The sequence below is a fragment of the Piliocolobus tephrosceles genome, chromosome 3 (genome assembly GCF_002776525.5).
Source record: "Piliocolobus tephrosceles isolate RC106 chromosome 3, ASM277652v3, whole genome shotgun sequence".
In the NCBI taxonomy this organism is placed as follows: Eukaryota; Metazoa; Chordata; class Mammalia; order Primates; family Cercopithecidae; genus Piliocolobus; species Piliocolobus tephrosceles.
In genome coordinates, this window is record NC_045436.1 from 23541666 (window position 1) to 23567668 (window position 26003).

The 26003-nt window shown below is 34.1% G+C and overlaps 1 protein-coding gene across 4 annotated transcripts in view; it reads right to left on the minus strand.

Annotated features, from left to right (window-relative positions):
- The window catches only part of TLL1 (tolloid like 1), a 222526-nt gene that overhangs the window by 49016 nt on the left and 147507 nt on the right, over positions 1–26003 (minus strand). For 2 of the 4 annotated variants that reach the window (XM_023226651.3, XM_023226656.2), the window contains exons 10-12: positions 14695–14797; positions 12001–12117; positions 10694–10839 (exon numbers count right to left, since the gene is read on the minus strand). In XM_023226651.3, coding sequence (XP_023082419.2) covers positions 10694–10839; positions 12001–12117; positions 14695–14797 — 366 coding nt within the window. Of the gene's footprint in view, positions 1–9669; positions 9739–10693; positions 10840–12000; positions 12118–14694; positions 14798–23154; positions 23682–26003 lie in introns of those variants that run through there. The other 2 variants (XM_023226642.2, XM_023226665.2) reach the window with 2 other exon arrangements.

Consider the following 26003-nt stretch of genomic DNA (forward strand, 5'->3'; position numbering starts at 1 on the left):
AACAGAAATTAATTGCCTTTTAAAAGAAAATTAAAGTACAAGTAGAAATTCTTCATTTAATAGAGGCTGAAAAAAATCCAAAATTAAAAATTATCACTAAAAATCAGGGCCAGACATGCTGCTACAAATAATATATAATTTCTTCTGAATCATAGTTATAAAAATTGCTCCACAATCTTTCAATAAAATCATTATTTTATTCCTAGAAAATTTGGATTCAAATTCTCTGCACAAATGTAGCACTATTTTTGGTTATCAATCTCTTTTTGAAAGGCAAATCTGATAATATGGGATTACTGTTCTTCCTTAGTCTATTGAATTCTCTCTCCATAATTAACCTGGTTGTGTAGAGAAAGACTACTACATAGTAGAATCAACAGTGGTTTTCTCTTTCCCAGGGAAATATGGCCTTGTTTGGATGAGGCATTTTACCTCAACACACTCCTCTCAGCCCAGATAATCAGGGGAAACTCAATCTCTTTCTTTAAAAACTGAATGCAAATATTAGGTCAGACTATTGGCCTATGACACTTTATAAGGGAACTACACATTCATGGACCCATGTTTCAGCCCTGAGCTTCTAAAAACAAACCAACAAAAAAATCAAAATTTACAAATTGTTTTAAAAATTGTAAGACAATTTTTATGTAAAATTCTTGCTTTTCACCTTTTATAGAAGTTGACCACTAGAGTTAAGTCTTCATAGATTCACCTGCTTATTAGATATTTAAAACTAGAAAGCAAAGACATCGACAATTAAAACACCGTGAAAAGTATCAAACGTTGTCAATTATCACTCAACATACAATTCACTAGTTTATGGAACTCTGTTGCTAGTGTTAAGGAATACACAGAATGTCATGAAATATTGGGGAATGTCCACGGAACTGCAACTTGAAAGCATGAAACCATGAAACTGCTGGTGTAGTTGGTGGAAAAATCTGTTTTCTGCCTTATCAATACACTAACAATAATAGTCTTCAAATTAGATAGTATAAAGACAAACAAACAAAAACACTTTGAAGCACAGATTTAGTTAGAACTAGGTACTACCTTTGCTGCTTCCTAGTCACAAAATAGTGCCTAGTCTCCACTAGGCACTCTCCCTGCTTGATATGCATCATTCAGAAAAATATCAAATAACCTTGCATTCTACTGATGAGTAGCCAGAAAAGGAACAATAAACAAAATAAATAATTAAATCATAAAATGTTAGAAAGTCATCAATTCAATGGAAAAATAGAAAGCGTAGCAAGATAAGAAGTGTGAGAAGATGTCTGTGGCCTTACCACTCTGGAGGTTTCTGATATGATCTGATCTCAGAAATTAATTAAGAACAGGCCTAGTTAGTATCTGGATGAGAGAAGTATGAGAAGTTGGGCTGGGGAGAGAAGGCTGTAATTTTAAGTTAGGTGCTCATTGGGTACTTTTCATAAATCCATATTTTCCCTAAAAATAAATTATTTTGGTGTGTGTGTAATTATGGGAATAAATGGAAAATATTTATATAAAGAACATCTAATTTTAAAAGCACTTTTTAAAACTCTAACTCAATTGGTCACCACGGGTGACAAGCCCAATTTGGCCAAATATATATATATAATATATATACATAAATATATATATAATATATACACACATATATTTATATATACACACATATATATTATACATATATAATATATATACACATATATATTATACATATATATATATAAAACCTCTTATCTCAGTCTTTAATAGAATCCCTTCAAAATCAGGGTTCTCTGTAAATATGAGAACATTTCCAGATGGCCAAAAGCTGTTCTTGGTCAAGGGGACAACAGAGAAAATAATATATCCGATTTCAAGTTGTAGAGTTTGATAACAGAATAAACGACAAAAGTTGTAGACAAAATAACCAAAGGTCTTGGCAAACCAAACTATCTTCCCCTGCTTAAAGCAGTACAGAATGAACTGCACTTGATTCACAAATCATATTGGAAAGTGGGGGAGAAAGAATGAGATAGAAAACCACAAGAATTTAGAATACACAATGAAGGAAGCAACATCTTGTACTAGAAGGTCCATTAATAAAAATAATATTACAGCCAGATGCAGTGGGTCACCCCTGTAATCCCAGGACTTTGGGAGGTCTTGGCAGGTGGATCACATGGTGAGGAGTTCAAGACCAGCCTGGCCAACATGGTGAAACCCTGTCTCTACTAAAAATACAAAATAATTAGCCGGGCATGGTGGCAGGCACCTGTAATTCCAGCTACTTAGGAGGCTAAGGCAGAGAATTGCTTGAACCCCAGAAGTGGAGGTTGCAGTGAGCTGAGATCGCGTCACTGCACTCCAGCCTGAGCAACAGACCGAGACTCCATCTCAATAATAATAATAATGATAATATTACATTCTTCACATTAGAAACCAGGCTACAGTGTAAAAATTAAAGAGGTTAATTACAAAAGGTTTCAATTACTATTTAAAGAATATTATTATTAAAAATTATGGTACTAACAAGGAAGACAGCACAGTTCCAACTGAAAATTAAACTCAAAATTTCAGATTTCTTCAATGATTAAAAAAGAAATAGGATAATTTATATTGCCTGGTCTGTAAAACTCACTCTATTCCTTTAATAGATATACAATCATTCACTTTACATTTTAATTTACAGTGAATTCACTGGTTACTTAGTAAAAATTGGAATTTTAAGTATTTTATATGATACACAAAGAGAAAATATTTCACAGGTAAAAACAGCTAATTATAGGGTTAAATTCACTAGTACATATTTATGCATTACATGCTATTTACATATTAATTATGTACCTGGTATTTGGGGTAACAACATTCTCACATAGTGAATGCCACAGATGTTGAGTTGCCGAGAAAATAATATGTGCCTCATCTACATGAATTTATGATATTTGGGAATTTACAACAACAATTCTAGATGTCTCATCAATTACCTGAATGGTCTTCAGTTATTTATTTTTCCAGTTTAATCCTAAATGCAAGGCTTGCACAGTGAATTTGCTCCATTTGTACTAATTATAATGACACTTCATCAGCTATATCAACACATGAGTAATAACAATGAGTACAAATGAATGTTTGAGTTACTTTATTTGTGTCATTTGTGCAACAGTTTCTTGAGCTATATCAAATTACTTCATCAATTAATATATGGAATGGATAGAAATAAATACGGTTGAAACTAAAATGTGATCAAGTCTATTGATGTTATGCCAGTAACTTAAGCTTCATCAGTAAAAGAACACCAAAGGCAATGATTTATACAAAAAGTGAAAGAGAAAGAAACAAAGCAAAGAAAGGAGAGGAAGGAAGGAAGGAAGGAAGGAAGGAAGGAAGGAAGGAAGGAAGGAAGGAAGGAAGGGAGGAAGGGAGGAAGGGAGGAAGGGAGGAAGGGAGGAAGGGAGGAAGGGAGGGAAGGGAAGGAAGTAAGTTAACCAAAAGTGGTCAACTTCTCATTCTAAACCTGCCAACCTGTAGAGAGTTTAGTGGTCAGTGCAAGTGGGTGAGCTCTGACACTGAAGGAAAGCCAGCCCTGGAGGTAGGGGTCAGGCCCAGGCTTGGGACCCACTCACATGCTTGCCTTCATTTGATAACCAAATTTCCAAATCAAAATACCATTGCACAAATATCCATTGCAGTATCTACTTATTTATAAAAATATCTGAACACTTAGAAATTTCTAGATTATAATTTTTAGTAAAAGGTATCCCATGCTCCCTAAAAATTAAAAATAGAATTACCATATGATCTAACAATACCACTTCTGGGTAAATACCCCAAAGAATTGAAAGCACAGTCTTGTAGAGATATTTGCACACATACGTTCATAGCAGCATGTTCACAATAGCCAAAAAGTGGAAGCAATCCACAGGTTCATTGATAGATGAATGGATAAATAAAATGTGGTATACACATACAATGGAATAATATTCCACCTTAATAAGGGGGTACCTACAGTTCTCTAATTCATACAGACAGAAAGAATGGAGGTTGCCAAAAGGCGTCAGGGGAAGGAGGAAACAATTAGAGTGTTTTGTGTGATGGAGATAGTGTTTCAGCTTTGCAAGATGAAGAGTTCTGGAAATTGCTTGAACATCACTAATCTACTTAACACTACTGAACTGTACACTTAACAACTGGTTAAGATGGGAAATTTTATGTTATGTATATTTTACTATAATCAAATCTAGCTCTCATGACTGTTACAATGTAGCTTTAAAACATAGCTAATGTAATCAGATATAATTAATGCAATCTAAATGATGCAACTTGTAGAGATAATATTATTTTAAATGATATACACTTGGAGCAATGTTAAAGCTGTTTTATGCTTTAGGGGGAAATGTTAAATAAAACTGACTAATAAAAACAATGCAAATGAGCATTTATCATTAAAAATTAAAAATAATGTTTATAATGAGAAAAATCTAGTGAAGTCTAGCAAATAGTATAAACAAAAGGAATAATGAGTAAACAGGTGAAAAGCTTAATACATAATTATTTTAAATTATGTTATCTTATTTAATAATGTTTATTAGCAGTAAAATTTAATATTAAGTTGACACAACACATGAATAATTACAGCTCAAAAAAAAAGTTCAAACATGTTAAAAGCAACATCATAGGTCTTGCTTAGGTTTATTTTCATGTGAATGGTTTATTTAATTGCTGCCACTTCATTTTTTCTCCATGATACAAGTATTTTTTGATTATTCATAAATTTAATAATTTTATTGAAAACCTGCTATGGCCAAATAATATTCACTTGACAGTATGTGAACAGTGGTGAATAAAACAGACATGCCCCCGATTGACACATAATGATTAAGCAACAAAAATGTACAAGAGAAGATAGTTACAAAAGGAAAGAATTGAATGTCATAATATTATATTAATAGAACACTGATGCTTCTCTTTACTACTAGACCCGGTGACATAAATGCACAGAGCCAGGCCTTGGTTTCGATCATAGTGCTACCAACTGTGGAACCTTGGGCAAGTTTACTGAAACCAACAATGCTAATCTTTCAGATACAATGATAACCTAGTCCGTAATTCATGAAGAGCTGCATAACTCTTCTGTTTTAGTCATTACCGAAATATATTCTCAGCTAAGCTCCCAGAAATAGTATATGTCAAGCAGAAAATCCTTAACTAATTAAAACCTCCTTATCTCGGCTTTTTAGTTCATTCACAAAGACTAGCCTACTTATCATAAATTAATAAAAAATATTTAAAGGATTTAAAGGATTACTTTCAGACAAGCAGTCTACCAAGTACCAAGATAAAAACGTACGTACATAGTTTAGAATGTTTCAGCTCGCTGCTGTGATTGTTAAGGGTATTTATCAGCTCTGGTTTTCGTAGGGAAAGTATCACCAAATCAGAATGTGTAGTCATGTTGACAAGTACCTCAAACTTAATACCATTTGAACTAATGTATGTGGTAATTTCAATTTAAACAAAAGTAAGCTCCGGGTTTATTTCACTTCTTTTCTGCTTTGGTGACATTCCTTTGAAGTTATTACTGTAAACATTTCCAGCCTTCCAAACTTTTTCTCTTTTGTATTTCTTCTTACTGAAAAAGTTCTCAAATAAAATAATAGTACCAGAAGCTTCTTTACAAATGACTCTGCTGTTAAATAGAAAACAAGCTTTCCAAATTACTTTCAGAGGGTATCTATAGTCATATACAAACTCACTTCAGTATATTGGTCTTAAGAAATAATGTATCCAATGACTACCAGAGGAGAGAAAGCTTCCTATATTAGTCCATTCCAGATGCTATGAGAAAATATCGTAGATAGTGTGGCTTACAAACCATGAAATGTATTTCTTATAGTTTTCAAGGCTGCAAGTTAAAGGTTAAGGCACTATCAGATTCAGTGTCTGGTGAGGGCCCTCTTCACAAGTGGTGCCTTTTCATTTTGCCCTCACATGGTAGAAGATCCCTAGGCCTTTTTTTTTTTTTTTTTCTGAGACAGAGTTTTGCTCTTGTTGCCTAGGCTGGAGTGCAATGGCACGATCCTGGCTCACTGAAAACTCTGCCTCCCAGGTTCAAGCGATTCTTCTGCCTCAGCCTCTCAAGTAGCTGAGATTACAGGCTCCCGCCACCATGCCCAGCTAATTTTGTATTTTTGGTAGAGATGGGGTTTCACCAGGTTGGTCAGGCTGGTCTTGAACTCCTGACCTCAGGTGATCCACCCACCTAGGCCTCCCAAAGTGCTGGGATCACAGGCGTGAGCCACAGCACCCAGCCCCTAGGTCTCTTTTATAGGAGCACTGATTCCATTCATGAGGGCTCCAGTCTCATGACATACACTTCCCAAAGACCCCACTGCTAATACCATCATCTTTGGAATTAATGTTTCACCATATAAATTTTGGGTAGACACAAATATCCAGACCACAGCACTTCCCAAAGGGTATAAATACAGAAACATCAAGATTCTATTACCTCTCAAATAGTGTTCCTTCCTGCTCAAAGATTCCTGAAACTCATTGACAAAGGCACATAGACTTTGTTTCAGCACTTTTATGAAAATGCAAATGGCACTGGCAAAGGTGCCATGACATAAATTCACATAGAGGCATAAATGATGGACAGCTAAGAAGTTCTTTAAAGTAGATTTCAACAGCATGATAGACAAGTTTATCTTTATGGCCCTTATATCTGAAGAGGAATACAGTAACATAAAGAATAATAAACAAGGCCAGGTGTGGTGGCTCACGCCTGTAATCCCAGCACTTTGGGAGGCCAAGGAGGGCAGATCACGAGATCAGGAGATAGAGACCATCCTGGCTAACATGGTGAAACCCTGTCTCTACTAAAAATACAAAAAATTAGCCGGCCGTGGTGGCATGTGCCTGTAGTCCCAGCTACTCGGGAGGCTGAGGCAGGAGAATCTCTTGAACCCGGGAGGTGGAGGTTGCAGTGAGCCGAGATCATGCCACTGCCTTGCAAACTGGGTACAGAGTGAGATGCCATTTCAAAAAAAAAGAAAGAATAATAAATAAAAATATAAACAGTTTTTGAAATAAGGCAAAGACTAGAATCAGTGAATAAAAACTGGACTTTGTCAGGTAAAATCAGAGTATTGGAAACATAGGTAAACAAAAGAATTGATATAAACAGATAACTGACTAAATTAAAGAACCACTTAATGACTATTAGAACAAATAAGAAAATATATAAAGCTGATTCTTTATATTCATACTAGTTACATTATATTCAGTTGCTCAGAATACTGAACTAGCAAGTACTGATTCATTGCTCCCAGGGTTACAGTTCCTGTGAGATTCTAGTCACAACATTTTGTTTTGTGTGTTTCTGTTTAAAGATGCCTTAATACAGGTTGCCCATTTAATAATACTGAACTTTCACCCAACAGCACTATATATACACCGTACATGTCTGAACGAAGATAATCTGACACACATATTTTCTCAGTAAGGCACATGACAGCTGGCAATGGGCACATTAGGTGACTCAAAATTTGCTGCTGTGTACACATCTGTGAATGACCCAGAAGGCACTGCAAATGTTAATTTTAGGCTTCCAAAATTGTAGTAAATAGGCAAATTTGCAAATAAAATCAGGATCAAATGTACCTGGGTTTTAATGCTCTTTTAGTACTCGCCTGTGTGATACTAAGTTAACGGCATAAACTCAGTTTCCTTACCTAGAAGATTTAGATGTTTATTAGGTACCTTTAAATCCTGTTACTTGTGAATTTCTTGAAACTCAGCATCTCTAGTATAAATTCAGTCTAACTTCAGCATACCAGGTACTCATAATCTAAATCTTTCTTATCTATTCAGGCTTGTTTCCCTCTGCATGGAAACTTACAAGCCTTTAATAAAGAAAGGATATATTCATTTCCATCCGCCAACTGTCACCCACTCAAACATCGATTTACATATAATCTACCCATCCGTTTATCTCATCTATTATCAAACATTCTCTCACAAAGAATGTTGCTGGAGATAAAATGATCAGAGACACAGGTAAGAACCCAACCCGTTGGTGGACATAATCTAGTGAGAGAGACAGATAATAAACATGTACATAAAGAGATCTGTAGCACACATTCCAGTAGTTGGAAGTGCAATTAACTAAAAATAAAACAGAGTGACGATTCAGAGATAATTGTAGGTAAGACAATATTTTAAGTAGTGTTATCAGCCAAGAACTTTTTAAGAAGGCAGCAATTAAGCAGAGATCCAAATAAAGCAACAGGAGAGTAAAAGCAAAGACCTAGGGCAGAGGAACATCAGTGGTAAACGCTGTGATATGGGAGTGAGGTTGGTGTTTCTGAGAAAGAGAAAGAGGGCAAGACGAGCTGACACAGAGGAAGGGAGGAGGTGCCAAAGACCAAATCACAAGTGACGTGGCCCATGATAATCGAGTCTAGATGTTATTTTAGGTGTGATGGAAACCCCTTGTAAGTAAAGCAGTGTCATAATCTAACGTACATTGTAAAAGCATCACTCTGGTTGTGAGGTGACGAACGGGATATGCAGAACAAGAGTAGAGACCCGAGGTTCTCTCTGTGAATTCCAAGCAAAGAGGGAGACGATGAGAACAGTGGTGGTGTAAAGTCATCGTGTATGGGTTATAGTTTGGAGACAAAGCAACTGAAATATACTGATAGATTGGCTTCAGGGCTTAAGAGAAAAGGTAGAATTGAGGATGTTCCTTGGATAAATGGTGACAAAAAGTACTGAAATAGTACTGAAATAAATAGAAGAAGAGTAGGCTTAGTGAGTGAGACAAAATAAACAAGGGTTCAGTTTTGGTCATTTAAAGACAAGAGATCTACCAGATATCAAAATATGTCTAACATATAAATGAGGGAGGCAGAAACATATAGAAATAAAGTAATATGAAAATAGGACAGGAAACTAGAGACAATAAATAAAATGTACTCTCAGCCGTCCTATGACATGATTTTTCCCAGGTCATAAAGCATAGTCATCACTGATTCATTCACTCAGTAAGCAAGTATTTATTAAGTGACTATTGTGTGTCAGGCATAATTATAAGTGTCTGAGATGCAAATCTTTTTCATTTGTTCTTATGCTATCTTATTTTTGAAGACTATCACTGTTATTGCATTGATAAATAAAAAATAAAGTACAAATCAACTAAGGTAGCAATTTCATGCATCAGTTTTCAGGTTGATGGAATGAATGCATTTTCTGGCATCATGTCTATTATAGAATTCCACAAAAAAACTGAATTACATATTAAAAGACAGTTAATCTCTTTATTCTTGAAATATCACAAAACACAGCAAATACAGGCATTGGTTAGATAATTTTTATCAGCTTTTTTTGTCTAAATTGTGGGAGAAATTTTTCTACTCAATTTTAGTTCACTGTCAACCATAAACTGGTCTATTTGAACAGTATTTGCAAATCTATTAGTCCATTAAAATAACAAAGTTCAACTGTCAATCAAATAATGACAGAATCAAAGTTTCCAGAAGTACAAAAAATAAATAAATAAATAAAGTGATCAGGAGCATAAAATACAACATAATGATTAAAGTAGAAAGTATATATTTTTTGGTAACAAAAGGAAATACATCTGGGTGGTACATGCAAGGGGACAGAGACAAGTACTGAAGAAACAGAATGCACAGGCTTGCCGATGAGGATGAGAGATTCTCTGGGTTTACTGGCAATGCCTGGATTCTCCTGGTGCTCCTGCTGCAGGTGCAGACACACAACCATGACCATGATCACTGCCCTCAGTAGGTAGTGTTCACAGTGCTCATTACTACCCAATGGGTAGTAGAGCTCACTACTGCCTTCTGATCACTTAGTGAATGAGTATTCCAATCAGTAAAGTCTCCATCTCCAATCATGCATCTAAATTTCTAACCCTGGCAGGGACGTACCACCAGGACCTCATTGTTTCTCTCCACTTCAGCTTGAACTCTCAATTTCTAGAACAACTCTTTGATTTAAACATACTCTGGAGCTCCTGAGAAATTCCCCTATTTCCTGACTTTAAATCTTTAACTCAGTCCCTTTCATCCCACAAAAATGACCCATGGGCCAGTGTGTTAGTTCTGGACCCGGACTTTGATCCAAAATTTCTGATTGGACTTTGATTTCTTCTGGCCCTTCCTCTAATAACACAACGATGCTGGCTGATCTCCCTGACGAATATTTTTAAGGAGGTTGAAAGCTCATAAGAACACTTAAAATCCCTATTTTTGATATAAACAATTATCTGTGTAATGGTTAAAAAAAAAAAGGTGAAAAATGTTTTGTTCCTCTTACAAGAAAGACTGTCTGCCTTTTAACCTCTTAGTTTAGAAGAGAAATAAAACTTCTATTACTTAATGGACCCTCTTGTGAAATCAGCCTGTGCATTTGTCAAAAGAAACTATTGTCAGTACTTCAAACATTCTAATTCAAATAGCACAGATAATGTAAACTCACTTTAATCTTCTTGAAAATGTCTGCGAACGAGGAAAGAAGAAGAAGAAAAAAAAACTCTTAGGCTCTTGATGTTGCATTTTATGAGCCATCCTTTGCTTCTTTGCTGATTAAAAGGCTGACTCTCTGTTTCTTTGCTGATTTAAGGAGGATTCTCTTAAATGCCATTGTCATTTACGGAGAATATGTGCCAGGAAGATAGCCGAAAAGACTTTACCTCAAAGGACTGAAAGGTCAGCCCGACGTGGTAGCTCTCAGACACTGTTATTTTCCATACACATTCTTTCATCGGGCGATAGTCATCAGGATAATTAGGAGACTGAATCTGTCCTTCATTTTTACGTATCTCACCTCCACAGATCGCTGAAGAAAGCCAAAAAACAAACAAATAACTAAGCCTAGACATGCCATTTCGTTTTCATTTTCTTCTAGGTTAACATTGAAGTTCAGCTCCTGTAGTTCAGTACAAAAAGACCAGGCTATAAAAATCAAAGTTGACTGATTGTAATGTAGTAAATATTTATATGGTAAAAAAAGAAAAGAAAAGAAAAGAAAAACCTAATCAAATAACTACAAATATTAGATAATGGTCAAGGAATAAATAATTTTTATTCGTATCTTAACAAAAAGGTATTTTTTAACCTTTAAAAACCTTTACTGGCTTTGTGAATTTATTCTCTGTGAGTTTGTTCTGTGATTCTCTGAGCTGCTTCCTTTGGTCTTTCCACTGCAGGTAAAATAGCTCATCAAAACAGGAGTCTCATCCTGAACAGAACTCACTGGGTCTCTGGCAGTGAGTTAGTGTCATGCGTGCAGCGTCTGTGACTCCCTCCAGATAATCCTCTCCACTACTGGGCAGTTAATCCTTAAAACAAAATGCTTCCATTTACTTAAAAGTTTAAGGGAAGCAGAAATTTTCTGTCTTCAAAATTACATAAACTGCTGTACTAGGAAGTGTCTCCTCCACCCACAACCTGGCAAGAAAGGAGCTTGGTTTTAAAGCCAAGAAAGCACAATGCCAGTTTATTGTTTTAGAGAAGGATAAAACAAAGCATTTTATAAGTCCTTCCTCAAATGCTGACTTTCTTATTTAGATAAAGCATGCCCCAGAAATCAGCACAATTACTTTCTGTGCAATTTCCTCTAATAAAAAGTATTTCAGGAATACAGGGACCAAACAGACACAAAATCAGTACAAAGGAAAATGATAATTTCTTCATAATGTTTTAAAACTATCATGAAACAATTAAACTTTAAGAATGCTTGTGCCATTTGCTTTTTTCTCCACACATCCTGAACATATTGAGATATTATAACATCACTGATACTAGAAAACAGGTTGTTCTTGCAATTTAAATTTACTGAGTATTTTTATTATAATTATCTGTATGAATATGATAATACAGAGTCAGAAAAATTCATAATTTTAAAATATGGTAACAATGTCATTGTAATGAAATTAAGAAATGAACATTTCTGTTGAGGTATAAGATGAACTACTCTCTAAAAGTCAATGTGACTTGCCTTCATAGACAGCTGCAAAGCCTTTTCCTACCCAATTACTGCTGCTACGAAACTCAATCCACATTCTGCTGTCTGTAGAAGTAAGAACTTCAGGCACTTTGTCCCCACAGAATCTACCTAAAAGAAATAAAAGAATAAAGAGAAACTCCTAAATAGGACTCTATATTCTATGTTCTTTTCGTCCTAGCCACAAATAAAATGTAAACACTGATTTGGTTCACATTTCCATTCCAAGTGATTGCAGCCACAACTATGCCTTAATATTTACTTACTAATGGTAGATAAACAAAACAGTCTGTTCATACACATTTATAAAGCATTTGACTATCAGCCTCAGAGTAACTGACTGATGTCAGTATTGTTGCCATATGTAGAAGTAAGATGGTTACTCAAAAACAATATTTGAAAAAGGTCAAATGATGCATCAAGGTGGGGAATATATTTAATGGGGAACAGAAAAAAGGTGCAAGTCACCCTAAGAAAGTGGTTTCAAATTGTCAACCTGGACAATAGCAGGGAAATGACTTGGTTAAGAATGTGCCCTCAGTCAGGCACAGTGGCTCATGCCTGTAACCCCAGCACTTTGGGAGGCTGAGGCAGGTGGATCACAAAGTCAAGAGCTCAAGACCGTCCTAGACAATATGGTGAAACCCCATCTCTCTTAAAAATACAAAAATTAGTTGGTCATGTGGTGCGCACCTGTAGTCCCAGCTACTTGGGAGGCTGAGGCAGCAGAATCACTCAAACCTGGGAGGCAGAGGTTGCAGTGAGTCGAGATGGCAACACTGCACTCCAGCCTTGTGACAAAGCAAGATTTCATTTCCAAAAAAGAAAGAAAGAGTGTGCTCTCAGCTCAGAGGGGAGTTCTTAATTCACCCAGGTTCAATAGCAACTCCTTAGGAAAACCCCGAGGCTATTCTTGGTATCTTTTATCACTGTATGCATTCCATGTCATCTACAAAGCTATAATCTGTGGTGTTATAGGCAGAATAACAAATACTATCAGAAGACTCAAGCATGATTTCCAATGTCTTCTAATTCTGTATCCAGAAATATGAATTACAGCAAATGAATGTAATACCTGTCATTCCTTCCTTTCTTCCCCATCTTTCCACAAATATTTATGCTTATTTCTGCCTCTATGCTCTAAGGTTTCACATGATCACAAAATGCTTAAATATGATAAAGCACATGCAATAATTCTACAAACATATTACAATGTTATCCATTTTTATGTGTCTCTGGAAATGGCATACATAGTTTTAGTGTATGAAAAATGGTAGCCAACTTGCACAAAGCAAGTTCATACTAACAGCTAACAGGTGAAGACATATTTTCCTAAATTGCAAAGCAAATTAGAGGCAGGTAACACAGAGCCGTGTATTTTAAAGTATAGTGTGCATCTGAATTTCTAGGAAATCTATTCAAATGCAAATCCTAATTCAGAGGATATAGAGTGGGAGCCAAGTTTCTACAATTCTAACAACTTTCCAGATGATTTCGATGCTACCAATCTAAGTGCTGCACTTTTTGGAGCAAAGTCTTAGAAGAAACGGTAGGGAAAGCTTTTCACATAAAAACCATGATTACACTGCCTCACTCTGGTGGTCCATTATACATTGAGCCATGTAATGCTGATGGTGCTCTAAAAAGAAGTGTTGTTCAGAATTTTAGCTCTAGATTTGGTTCTCTAATATGAATTTAATGAAATATTTTCTTTGGCCTGTGCATACATATGTAAAAAGTTGCTTCATCTAGGCTAAGAAACTAAATATAGAAGACAATGTTTTCCTCAATCTGACTTACCACATTCGTTCAATTCTTTATTTTTTAAAACATTTCTACAGATCTCTTGGATTTACTATGGCTGCTGTCACTTTTAATACAATTGTGCCCATTCAGTAGGTGTTAGTTGTTAAAAGAGCTGCACAGTTCATCAACGCTACTGAGCAAAACTACTTCTAAGAGTAAAGAAAAAGTTACAATCTCAGAAAAAGATCAATATAGAGTGGATGCCTGCATGCTCCAAACAGCTCTCACCTTTGAGTAAAACAGATGGTAACAGTAAACTGCCTATGCAAGTTAATAGTGTGGTCTGTGGTTAAACGTTGGCAGCAGACTTTCATGAGCACCAAATCTGACTATAGTTTATGACACAAACTGCAAATGTCTCTTCTCAGCCACAGAAAACTCTCTGAGAAGCAAAATTGTGATGTCTATAATATAATAAGAGTTAATATGCTTGACATAGGAAGCCAGCTACCAAACATGTACCTAACAGTTTTCACTACTGGCTTAGCAACAAAACAAAAACACAACACACAAACATACAACATGTACACCCAAAATTAGTTTTTTTTTAAGTTGAAACTGATTCTTAAAGCAAAAATACAGAAACATTGGAATGAGTACTCATGATAGGCACAATACATGAGAAAGCTATTCTCAATCATTATGTTCAAATTCTAGCAGCTACCTCATAACTTAAGCTAGCTCAAATTAGTCAATCAGTGAATGTATTTATCCATTTGTCTTCGAGCATTTTTGGTATGGTTGAAAAAGTATAATTAACATGAAAATAATGTTAGTCCCACACATTTTTAACTCTAAGATGACTCTTGAGGGAATCAGTTGGTTTTCTTTGGACAGGACAGAATTAATACATAGCAACATAAGATGGAAAAGATATCTTACCAAGGAGAGGTGATTTTCTCCAGTACCCATCTCTTACTTCAATGTAGTCATACCAGCACAAACTACTCTTGTAAAGATCCATCGTTGTAAAATTTAAAACAATCTGCAAAATGGAGGTAAACAACCCATAGAGTAAAAATGATTGTATCTACATATAGTGATTTGATTCCTAGAGGTAAGGAACCCTGGTCTACAGTAAAAATACATGTACAGCTAATTCTTTCTCTATATTATAATTATCCTAATTTTTTTTCTGAACCAACACCTTGAAACCATGTTTTCTCATTTTCTTTAACTGTTTTACAATGACAAGAGAAGTACAATATGAGTAGTTGAACAAACTAGATATTTTAGCAATTAACAAAAAGTTTCTGTAAAGTTAATCTGGACAATTGTAAAGCAAACAAATTTTTATTCAAATAGTTTATTTTGAATTTTCCCAAGATAAACATGACTTGAACCATGAAGAATTCTAATTTTTCCATGAAAGCCTTTTTAAAAATAATTTATTTCAAAGACGACCAGCCAGACATCTATAATTATGTTAAAAATAACCACCGTGTGCCACATTCCCAGAACATATATCATTGTGTATGTTGAAATGTTTTAAATACAGTCCTAGAATTAGAATTTATCCATCTAATGATAATCAAAGGCAGATGTCACTATGTTTCTCTAGATCCAAAGATGTATATACAAAGACCTTTCAATTTAGAGCATCTTGTACATGACCCTTATTTTGTGCTTTGTTTCAAAATGATGCTGTTGTGTTAAGGTAACTCAAGAGACAATTCTAGGAAAGATGACTTTCTTACTGCTTTATAAAAGGACTTTACTTTTCAAACAACTCTTTTTTTCTTACTTGATTACACCAAAAGTAAAGCCAAACTTACACGAGAAATGTGCTTATCTGATGCAATGAAATTCATTTGGATTTTTTTTTTTTTCCACATTCAAAAACTCTTCTAACTCTATTCTACTTAAAACATCTGAGATGCTTATGGCTCATAGTATGCCCATTCTCTACTCTAGAAATTGTGATGGACTTTGGTCAAAAGTAACAAATTATGAATATTGAAAATGCTCCTACTACAAAACTATAGTTCGTAGCAATATTCAAAAATCCCTTTTGTGAAAATACAAAAGGCTGAATGTGAAAGAAGTCTCAAGGAATAACAAAGAAAGGAAGAAAAAATGAGAAAGAAAGGGAGAGAAGGAGGAAGGAAAGAAAAAAGGAAAATAAAAACATAATCAATACTGAATCCATATTCCAGAAAAGTATTACCAATTCTGTGCTGGAAAGTATATGCTTCTCCCCTTTCTTGAACACAATATTTAACATAAAGGTAAGCACTAATTATTGCACATCAATGCTGAATGAACTTACTTCTTTCCCAAATGACACAGGATAACTACAAATATTTCTCATGGCATCTCATATCTAGGTACCACAGTGATCAGTGATGAAACTGTACACTAAAGTTGGTTTCAAATATCCATATAAACTAACATGTACTTTCCTAGTAACAAAGAAAGAAATCTGCCAAGGATAAGAAAATAGGGATGTAATTTTAAAAAATGTAGTACATTAAGTTGTGGAATAAGTTGTTTTTTTTTTTTTTTTCCATTGGAGATGGAGTTGCACTCTTGTCGCCCAGAATGGAGTGCAGTGGAGCAATATCAGCTTACCACAACCTCTGCCTCCCGGATTCAGGTGATTCTCGTCCCTCAGCCTCCTGAATAGCTGGGATTACAGGTGCCTGCAACCACGTCCAGCTAATTTTTGTATTTTTAGTAGAGATGGAGCTTTGCCATGTTAGCCAGGCTGGTCTTGAACTCCTGACCTCAGGTGATCCATCAGCCTCGGCCTCCCAAACCACTGGGATTACAGGTGTGAGCCACTGCGCTTGGCCATAAGTTGGTTTTAATAGAATTGTTCATTTATTTTTATCTTCCTTCTTTGCTGTTTATCTTTTTTCTGTTTTTCTTTGTCTTCACCTCATTGCAAGGTTCCGTTTTTTAAATGTTTACAAAAATTTTCAAAATATCCAAAGGCAAAGCATTGATCATTTTTTCCCAATAATCCTCAACACTTGATTATCAAAATGCTTTAGTACCTCATTTATTTTTATAAACTTCCCAAAATATTTTCTTCTACATCTCTAAATATCAATGTAATATTAGACTATATTCAGGATATAAGTAGGAAATAATATCTGGTTTTTGCCTTTAACTTTGTGTTTACTTTAAGTCTGCTCCAAATGGAGAATACTATCACTGTCTGATACTACTTTTCATTTTATATTTTCCCTATAGCAACCACCAAGATTTCAACTCTATATGATTATATAAGAACTCATTTATTATAACAGAGATAGCAAAATTTGAATATAGACACAAACAGAGACTCCCCCAAGGCTCACATTCTGGCTTCCTTCTTAGATTGAAAGAGTAGTTTGATAATGATATGCAGATAGCTTCTACTGCCTTCTTCATGAGGAAAAAAAAAGCTAAATTAGAAGTATGTGTATTATCAGTTTCATTCAAAATTAAAAAGTGTGTTTAGATTGCAAAGAAATAGTTAATATTTGATCTCTTGAAACACACGCACAAACACACTCACACTCACACACACAGTTGGATGGGGATAACTCTAAGCAGAAAATTTTTCTAACTTGTTTTTAATCTTCTGGTTTAAACACCACGCACCGTGGAGGAACATAACTGGCCTGACATTAACTTAAAACACAGAGCCCTCTAAAAGCAGAAAATGTAATAAAGATAGGTTTTCTAAAATCAAATCATAGGGTTCTGACTATAGACGTAAAATTCTGGCCTTCGACTAAGGTTGCTAGCAGGATTCGTATTTGAATAACAAATCAAACACACTTGGAATATATCTGGTTGTTTTGCATTATGTTATTTTATGTAAACATATTGCATCCTTCCCCAAAGAATGATCAAATGAAAAATACAAAACATAACTTTATAAATATTTTATTTTTGACTTAAGTATAAGTAACAACTCAAAATTAATTATAGCACCCTTGGAGTATGAGATGGAAGGAACAATTTTAAGATTTCCTGTGATCTGTTAGGAGTCTAAGTTGCAACGTTGAATAGATGTCATTGTTGCCAATTGCGCTTATTAAAGACTTTGTTTTCCGATGCTGCGGAGTGAAGAATCCTGAAGAAAGGCAGATCAACATTTCAAGGGACTGTATGTCTGCGAGTCTCCAGAGAAAGATATATATAATCAATGAACTTTTTTCAGCACAAGTAAGATACTATTGACTACCTAAACAAATTCCATGAGCACCACAAAAAGGCCAATTAGCATAATATTTGCACTACACATTATAAAGCTGAGGGTAGAGAATATACAAACCTTGCCAATTAGACTAAAAAAGCAGCAAGATTAAATAGATTGCTGTGCTACAGCCAGAAGAAACCTGGACAAGTCTAATAAACTTTCTAGAGTGGCAATATTTTTTTTTTCTTCAGAAATAAGGCTCAGAGAGAGTAAATCAGGGATCAGTAAACTATAACCCACGGATCAAATTCTGTCTGAAGCCTGTTTCTGTAAAAGTCCTATCGGAACCATTCCTTTACCACACGTTGTTTATGTCTGTTTCAATGCTACAGTATTAGAAATCAGTATTTGTGACATATCCTGTAGAGCCTGCAAAACAAGTATTTTACTGTATGTTATTTCCGGAAATGTTTTCCAGTCTCTGAAATAACTGATTATTAAGGTTTTGTTCAGCTCTGAAATTGTATCATGTTATAGGAAAAAAAATACAACTTTTTCTACATCCAGAAGCTATTCTTGATTGGGAGTCAGAAGACCTGGGTTCAAGTTCTAACTTCTCAGTTTGCTGGTTTACTTAAACATTCTGAGGTTGAATGAATCTTACTACTGTAAACAGGAGGTCACCATATCCGGCTTATCTCAGCAGAATTAACTCGCAAGACTTTAGTTGAATGATGTGCAGAAAAATACTCAGGTAATCCCAAAGCACTATTGAGATTCTCACATATTACTATTTCATGGTATATATTCAGACATTCCTCACAATATAAACCCTGAAAAAATACATAAAATAAAGTATTACTCCTTTTCCTTATTCTATCTATGCTCTGAAACATACAAATATCAGTTTGATGACAGGTGGAAACCAGGAGTCAAATTATTCTATTAAAATATTTTTTTCTGCTTAAACCTATGTGATAACATCTGACTTTGAAATTTTGATGAATCATCACTCGCTATTCATCAGAACATTGTTTATACCTCTCCCTATGGTTTGAATGTGTATGTCCCTCCAAAATTCATATGTTAGAAATTAAATCCCAAAGTGATGGTGTTAAGAAGAGTCCACTGGAAGCTGATTAAGCCAGAAGGGCTCTGCCCTTAGAAATGAGATGAGTGCCCTTTTATAAAAGGGCTTGAGGAAACAAGTTCATCCTTTTATCCCTTTGCCCCTTCCAACCCTTCAGCCAAGTGAAAATGCAAGAAGCAGCAGAAAGTGAGAACTAACCAGATACTTTAATCTACGGACACCTTGACCTTGGGCTTCTCAGCCTCTACCTCTGTGAGTGGGAAATAAATCTCTATTGTCCTTAAATTACCCAGTCTGAGGTGTTTTGTTATAGTGGCATTAATGGACTAAGACTTGTTTTTCCTAAATTCCCACTGCACCCCTACATCTAGTTAATTATCAAATTCCATAGATGATATTCTATAATATCCCATCTTTTTCCTCTTTCTCCATCAACGCTGACTGTACTTCTTTTCCGAATATAATGTAATAGTTTCACAAGATGTACTTGGCTTTTAATTTTACTCTTCTCCATTTCATCCTACACTTTATGGCCACGGTAATCTCAATAGAGTTTGCTTCCCATCAGGGTTTTGGAATCAATGACTCTAGTAATAACCCAACTTTGCTGCCTCATCTTTCATTATCTCAAGCACATAAGCTTCATCCCACTCATCCCTAACTTCTTGCTGTTGTGCTCTGACAGAGTATTCTAATCTCAGCTCTATTCCCATTCCTTTACTTAAAGTGAACACAATTCTACGTGGATTCTACTTTCCCCTTCCTTGTTCCTTGAAATTCTTCATGTCGCTCAAAATCTTTATGGAATGCTACCATCTCTTCAGTCATGCATGGATCTTCCAACAAGATCTGAGCTTTCCTAAAGTCCGTGATAAATTGTATTTTCTTTTTTCAGTTATTTTTCAAAGTTGAACCATTATATTACTAAGTTATAAGTTTATAATAGCAAGAATTTATTTCACACATCAAAAGATACATCTATTTTAATGGAATAAGAATGTATTTATGCAGTAATTGCTAAATTGAAACAATGTCTTTGGCAATATAAATATACTCTTCTGAATTGACTCCATATATGTAAATCATAGATGAGTGATTACAAAGAAATATCTGCAAAAAATAATCAATAGCTTTTAAATGGGTTATACAGGAAAATAGAAAATATTAAGTCTATTCAAGACATAGTATTGACTGACCTTGTTCAAAGGTTAGTCAATTTTAAGGGATGCACGAATCAATACTGTGCCCTTCTATCAGCTCAACACAACTACCCTCTTAGCTGCACGTTCTGGATTGTTGCCAGCATGAACCACGCGACATGAAGAATAGCCTTAGATTGAACAGAAATCCCTCTGTACCTTGGAAGGCTCAATCTGAGAAAGATATGCATGTGAACTGAAACCCTTATTTTTAAATTGTGGTATAATATGTGTGCACCATGTAAAAGTTACCATTTTAACCATATTTATGTGTACAGTTCTGCGCACTAAGTACATTTACATTATTGTTGAACAATGACCATATTTATTAAAGAGAATATTTTTCTCTTGCCCAAAATAACATATGCTTATTGCAGATAATTTTTTAAAGGAAAAAAGAAGACATAAAATCTATTTGCAAACTGAGCAAGTAGAGATAAGCATCATTTTGTTATATATTCTTCCATAAATTTGTCTCTAATGTACATAATTTAAAATACAGAACTTCTCATGCCACTATCTTTTGATTTGCCTTAAATATTTCATAATATATTGTAAACATTTTCTCAAATCAGAGTTTCCTTTAAGTTTTCAAAATTTATTTTGTTTCCAGTTTTCACTATTATAATAATCAGCTACCTTTGCACACACTCAGATACTTGTTCTAGGATAAATATCTGGGCAAAAGTGCAGGTACATTTTGTAAAGTGTAATACAAATTGCTCAATGTCCTTCTGAAAGGTTATTGTAATTTCTACTTTGAGAAGTTGCATATCTTTATGATCACTTGATGTTAACATTCAATTCCATCTTTACCAATATGACAGGTGAAACATGCCAAATTATTGTTAGTTCAAATAGCATTTCTCTGATAAAGAATAAGATTAAAGAACTTGATATATTAATTGAATAACTACTTGCAGTGATACTTCACTGAATTTTCTACTTTCTCAGTCATTTTCTGCTGTGGGGTGAATCTTTATTTATCAGTTTATAACAGCTCTTTACATATGAATGACCCAATGGTCCTTCATCCTTATGTGTTATAATAGTCTCCATTTCCATTTTTATTTGTACTTTTTGTATTTTTATAAAAACAATTTTATGTGGGTAATCTGAACGAGTTATTCTAAATTTTCTTATTTTTAACTCATGTATTCAACATAGCTTTTTCAGAAAGAAAATAAAGCACTGTTTTCTTTAGAAAAATATGCAATATGAAGTAAAAGTTGTTTAATTTTTCACATATCCTTTAAAATGATTTAAGTATTATTTACTGAGAAAATCCATTTTCCCAATTTATTTGAAAAATGATCCTTATAAGTATATGACAGAAGTCTTCTATGCCTTCAGGCATAATTCTGGTCTTTTCAGTTCTGGTCTTCCATTTATACAGAAGACTTTTTTGACATTGCCACAGAATTTGAATTACTGAGGCTTCATAATGTTTTTCTGATAGTGCAATCCACTCCCCCACATTACCATTGTTTGTGAATTTGCCAACTATTTTATTTTTAAGATAAACTCTAGAAAAACTTGGTCTGGTACAAAACAAAAATCTATTGGAATTTAATTTGGAATTCTTATATGTTAATTTGACAAGAACTGATAATTTATAACACTACACTTTTACATTTCAGTTCATGATGTGTTATTCCATTTATTTTAGTTCCACGGTAAAGTTTCTAGTTTTCTAAAATATGTTATATTTTAATGTCTTTGTTTTTATTTGAATATCTCTAGTATTAAATTAAGCGATTTTGGGTTGATTATTTTGGTTTTAGAGAAAAGAAAACACATTCTCTATAACTAAAGAAAAAATTAATAAACTAGCTCTGCCAAATGTCAGATGCCACTTGTGTGACGTTAGATAGGTTACTCAAGCCTTTCTCAACTTCAATTTCTTTGTAATATGAAGATAATTTGAGTACTAACTTCAGTAGGGTGCTGAGAAGATTACAGAAGCTTGGCACAGCACCTAGTATAGTGCAGGCACTCAAGAAACACTAGGTTTTTTCTATTTATTTTGTTTTTTTAAAATTCCTTCTACTTCTAATTATTCAATTCTTTATCATCAAACATACAATGAATTCTAATTCATTCAGTATTTGTGGAAATTTTGAGACAGGTTTTTGTTAAATTTTGACCTATTACTTTTCAAATTAACATATTTTATAACATTGAAATACTCTCATATTATTGGAATCAAAAGAATGTAAGGCCAGGCATGGTGGCTCATGCCTGTAAGCCCAGAACTTTGGGAGGCCGAGGCAGGTGGATCGCTTGAGCTCAGAAGTTCAAGACCAGCCTGGACAACATGGTGAAACCCTGTCCTTACTAAAAATACAAAAATTAGCCACGTGAGGTGGTGCACACCTGTAATTCCAGCTACTCAGAAGGCTAAGGCACAAGAATTGCTTGAACTGAGAAGTGAAAGTTGCAGTGAGCTGAGATCATGCCATTACATTCCAGCCTTGGTGACAAAGCAAGGCTCCATCTCAAAAAAAAAAAAAAAGACCTTGCAGTTGCCATAATTTATAAAATTTATAAATGATACAGGTTGATTTAACTTATTTATATAACAGTCATGTGTTTATATTCATACAAAGAGCTGTATATATTTCTGTTTTTTTGGATTGTATGAGATGTGCCTTTCAGAATTTTACTTGTTTAAAAAATAAATGAATAGACTTCACATTGATTTATAATACTTTTAAGATACACTTTACTACATGAGAAGTATCCAAGAATTTGGGAAAACTGCCTTGAGAAATCATCTTAAGCAGCTTCATTTTATGAGTAATTCTTTGTTCATTCATTTTATATGGGTATTAACTTATTAAATTTTTAGTGCTCGTTAAATCTCTTTTGATAACTTTAATGTGCAAAATTGTACATCAAAAATGTTTGAAATGAAGTTATTTTTGCAAGCTTTATTTACAACAAAGGAAAATGTGCAGCCAACTATATCCAGTGAAACTATACTTTTATAAATTCAAGTAAAAACATCCACATTTTCAAACAGAATAAACAAAAATGTTAATTTTAAAAAATCTATAATGTAAGCTATAGGCAGGACCAAAATAAGCAATAATGGAAGTCAGAAACATGAGCAGGAATGCTGAATAAAACATTTAGTACATCTTTAACAAATGGTGCTGAAGAAACTGGACATCCACATGTACAAGAATGGAGTTTGACCCTATCTTACACCATTAAAAGATTAACACAACATTGATTAAAGACCTAAATATAAGACTGGAAAACCATAGAACCCATAGAAGAAAACATAGGGTAGAAACTTCATGTCATTACATATGGCCATGATTTCTTGGCTATGACTCCAAAAGCACAGGCAATAAAACTAAAAGTAGACAAGTAGTATGACATCAAATTTATAACTTGTATTCATGAGAGGACACAATCAACAGAGTGAAAATACAACCTGTGAAAGAGGAGGAAATATGTGCAAATCATATCTCTAACAAGTGCTTAATAACCAGAATATATAAAAACTTCTACAGTTGAAAGACAAAATCAAAGAATCTGATTTAAACATAGGCAAAAGACTTGAATAAACATTTCTACAAAGGCGATATACAAATGGCTATTAAGCATACAAAAAGATGCCCAAGTTATCACTAGAAGATGTGCACTAGTCATCAGAAAAATTCAAGTCAAAATCATAATGAGATATTACCTGACACCCAGTAGGATGGCTACTATCAAAACAACAGAAAAAAACAGGTGTTGGTGAGGATGGAAAGAAATTGGAACTCTTTTGCACTCTTAGCGAGGACTTTGAAATAATGCAATGACTATGGAAAAGAGTATAAAGGTTATTCAAAAAATTAAACATAGAACTACTGTATGATCCAGCAACCTCACGTCTGGATAATCAAAATAATTGAAAACTGGGTCTCTGAGAGATATTTGCAATCCTCAGTTCATATCATTCATATCAGCACTATTCACAATAGCCAAGAGGTAGAAGCAACCTAAATGTCTACCAGTGAATGAAAGGATAAAGAAAATGTGGTGTATTTATACAGCGGAATATTATTCAGGCTTAAAAAATAAATCATGTCACATGGATGAACCTTGAGGGCATTATGCTAAGTGAGATAATCCAGTCACAAAGGGACAGATCTATGATCCGAATCATATGAGGTTTCTCAAATTCACAGAAACAGAAAGTAGAATGATGACTGCCAGGTGCAAAGGGATGGAGGGAAAAGGGATTTGTTTGATTTAACGAGTATAGAGTTGCAGTTTTGCAAGATGAAAAAGCTCTGGAGATCTGTTTCACAACAATGTGAATATACTTAACATACTGAACTGTACACCTAAAAATGGGTAAGATGGTAAATTTTATGCTATGTAGTTTTTACCACAATAATATTGTAGTTTATTTTACCACAATAAATAATAAAAATTCATGATAGTATTTGCACATGTAAAACTAATGTAAAGTGCAAAAGGCAACAGTATCTCATTTGTGTGATTAAAAAAAGGTATCAACAAACATGCAAAACAATATCTTATAAAAAGGGAATAATCTTATATGTTTTAAGATCCTTTTTGGAATTGGAATAAGATCCTTTCTTGAATTGGGAAGAGGCTAAAGATACAAATGAAATATAACTTGATTAAGAAAGAAAGCTGATAGTACTAAATGATAGAGGATACGTTTAAAACTTTCAAACTAGTAGAGAGAAAAATATGAAATGAGAAAAAAACAAAACATAATTCAATGCATAAGAAGGCAAAGGGGGAGAACAAAAAAAAAGGGATGTATTAAAATGCAAATAAGGAATAAAAACACACCAATAGTCACAATAAATAGAACTGCAGTGAGCATTCTGACTAAAGACAAAACCTGCTATCATGGATTAAACAAAAAATAAACTGGACTGCCTAAAACACAGCAATAGTCACAATAAATAGAACTATAATAAGCACTGCAATTAAAGACAAAACCTGCCATCCACTGATTGAATAAAAATAAACCGAATTGGATACCTGAAACAAAATGTTGGAAATGATTGAATGTCTAGATGTCTAGAGCAGGAAAAGATAAACCTGACAAATATATTAATCAAAAGATAATTATAGAACTTTATAATATAATAAAGTACAGCTTTATTAATAACAGACAAAATAGAGTGTTAACCTGAACCATTTCTAGAAATAAAGAAATTCATTATACAGTGAGAATAGTTTAATACATCAGAGGATAAAATATTGTAAACATGAGTATAAAATGATATAGCATAAACATATATAAAACAAAAATTAACAAGACTATAAAGAGCAATGAACAAATCTACCATAGTGACAAATATTTGTAAATATCTGATAAATCAAACAGACAAAACAATAATATACAGAATATATGAGCATCACAATTAAGACGAATGCACCCAACCATTGCACAAAACATATTTTTAAAGCAAAGATTAGTCTTATGAATACTAGTCACTCTGAAGGTCCTATCAGCCTGAAGCTATTGCAAAAACTGACAGACAAGGATAGCGCTTTACCTAAAGGTGACTCAAGGAGAGATAAATAAGAAAAGGATGATTGAAAAAACAATGTTTGCAAAGAAGAAAAACACATTACTGAAAAAAATATGTGGGTTAAGAAAAAATAATAGTAACAGAAAAAAGTAGAATTGAAACATAACAAATTCTCTATTTTAAGCTGGTGGAATTCAGGTAAAGTAGTTCTGAAGGGAAAATTACAGCCTTCAGTGTTTGCTTTGGAA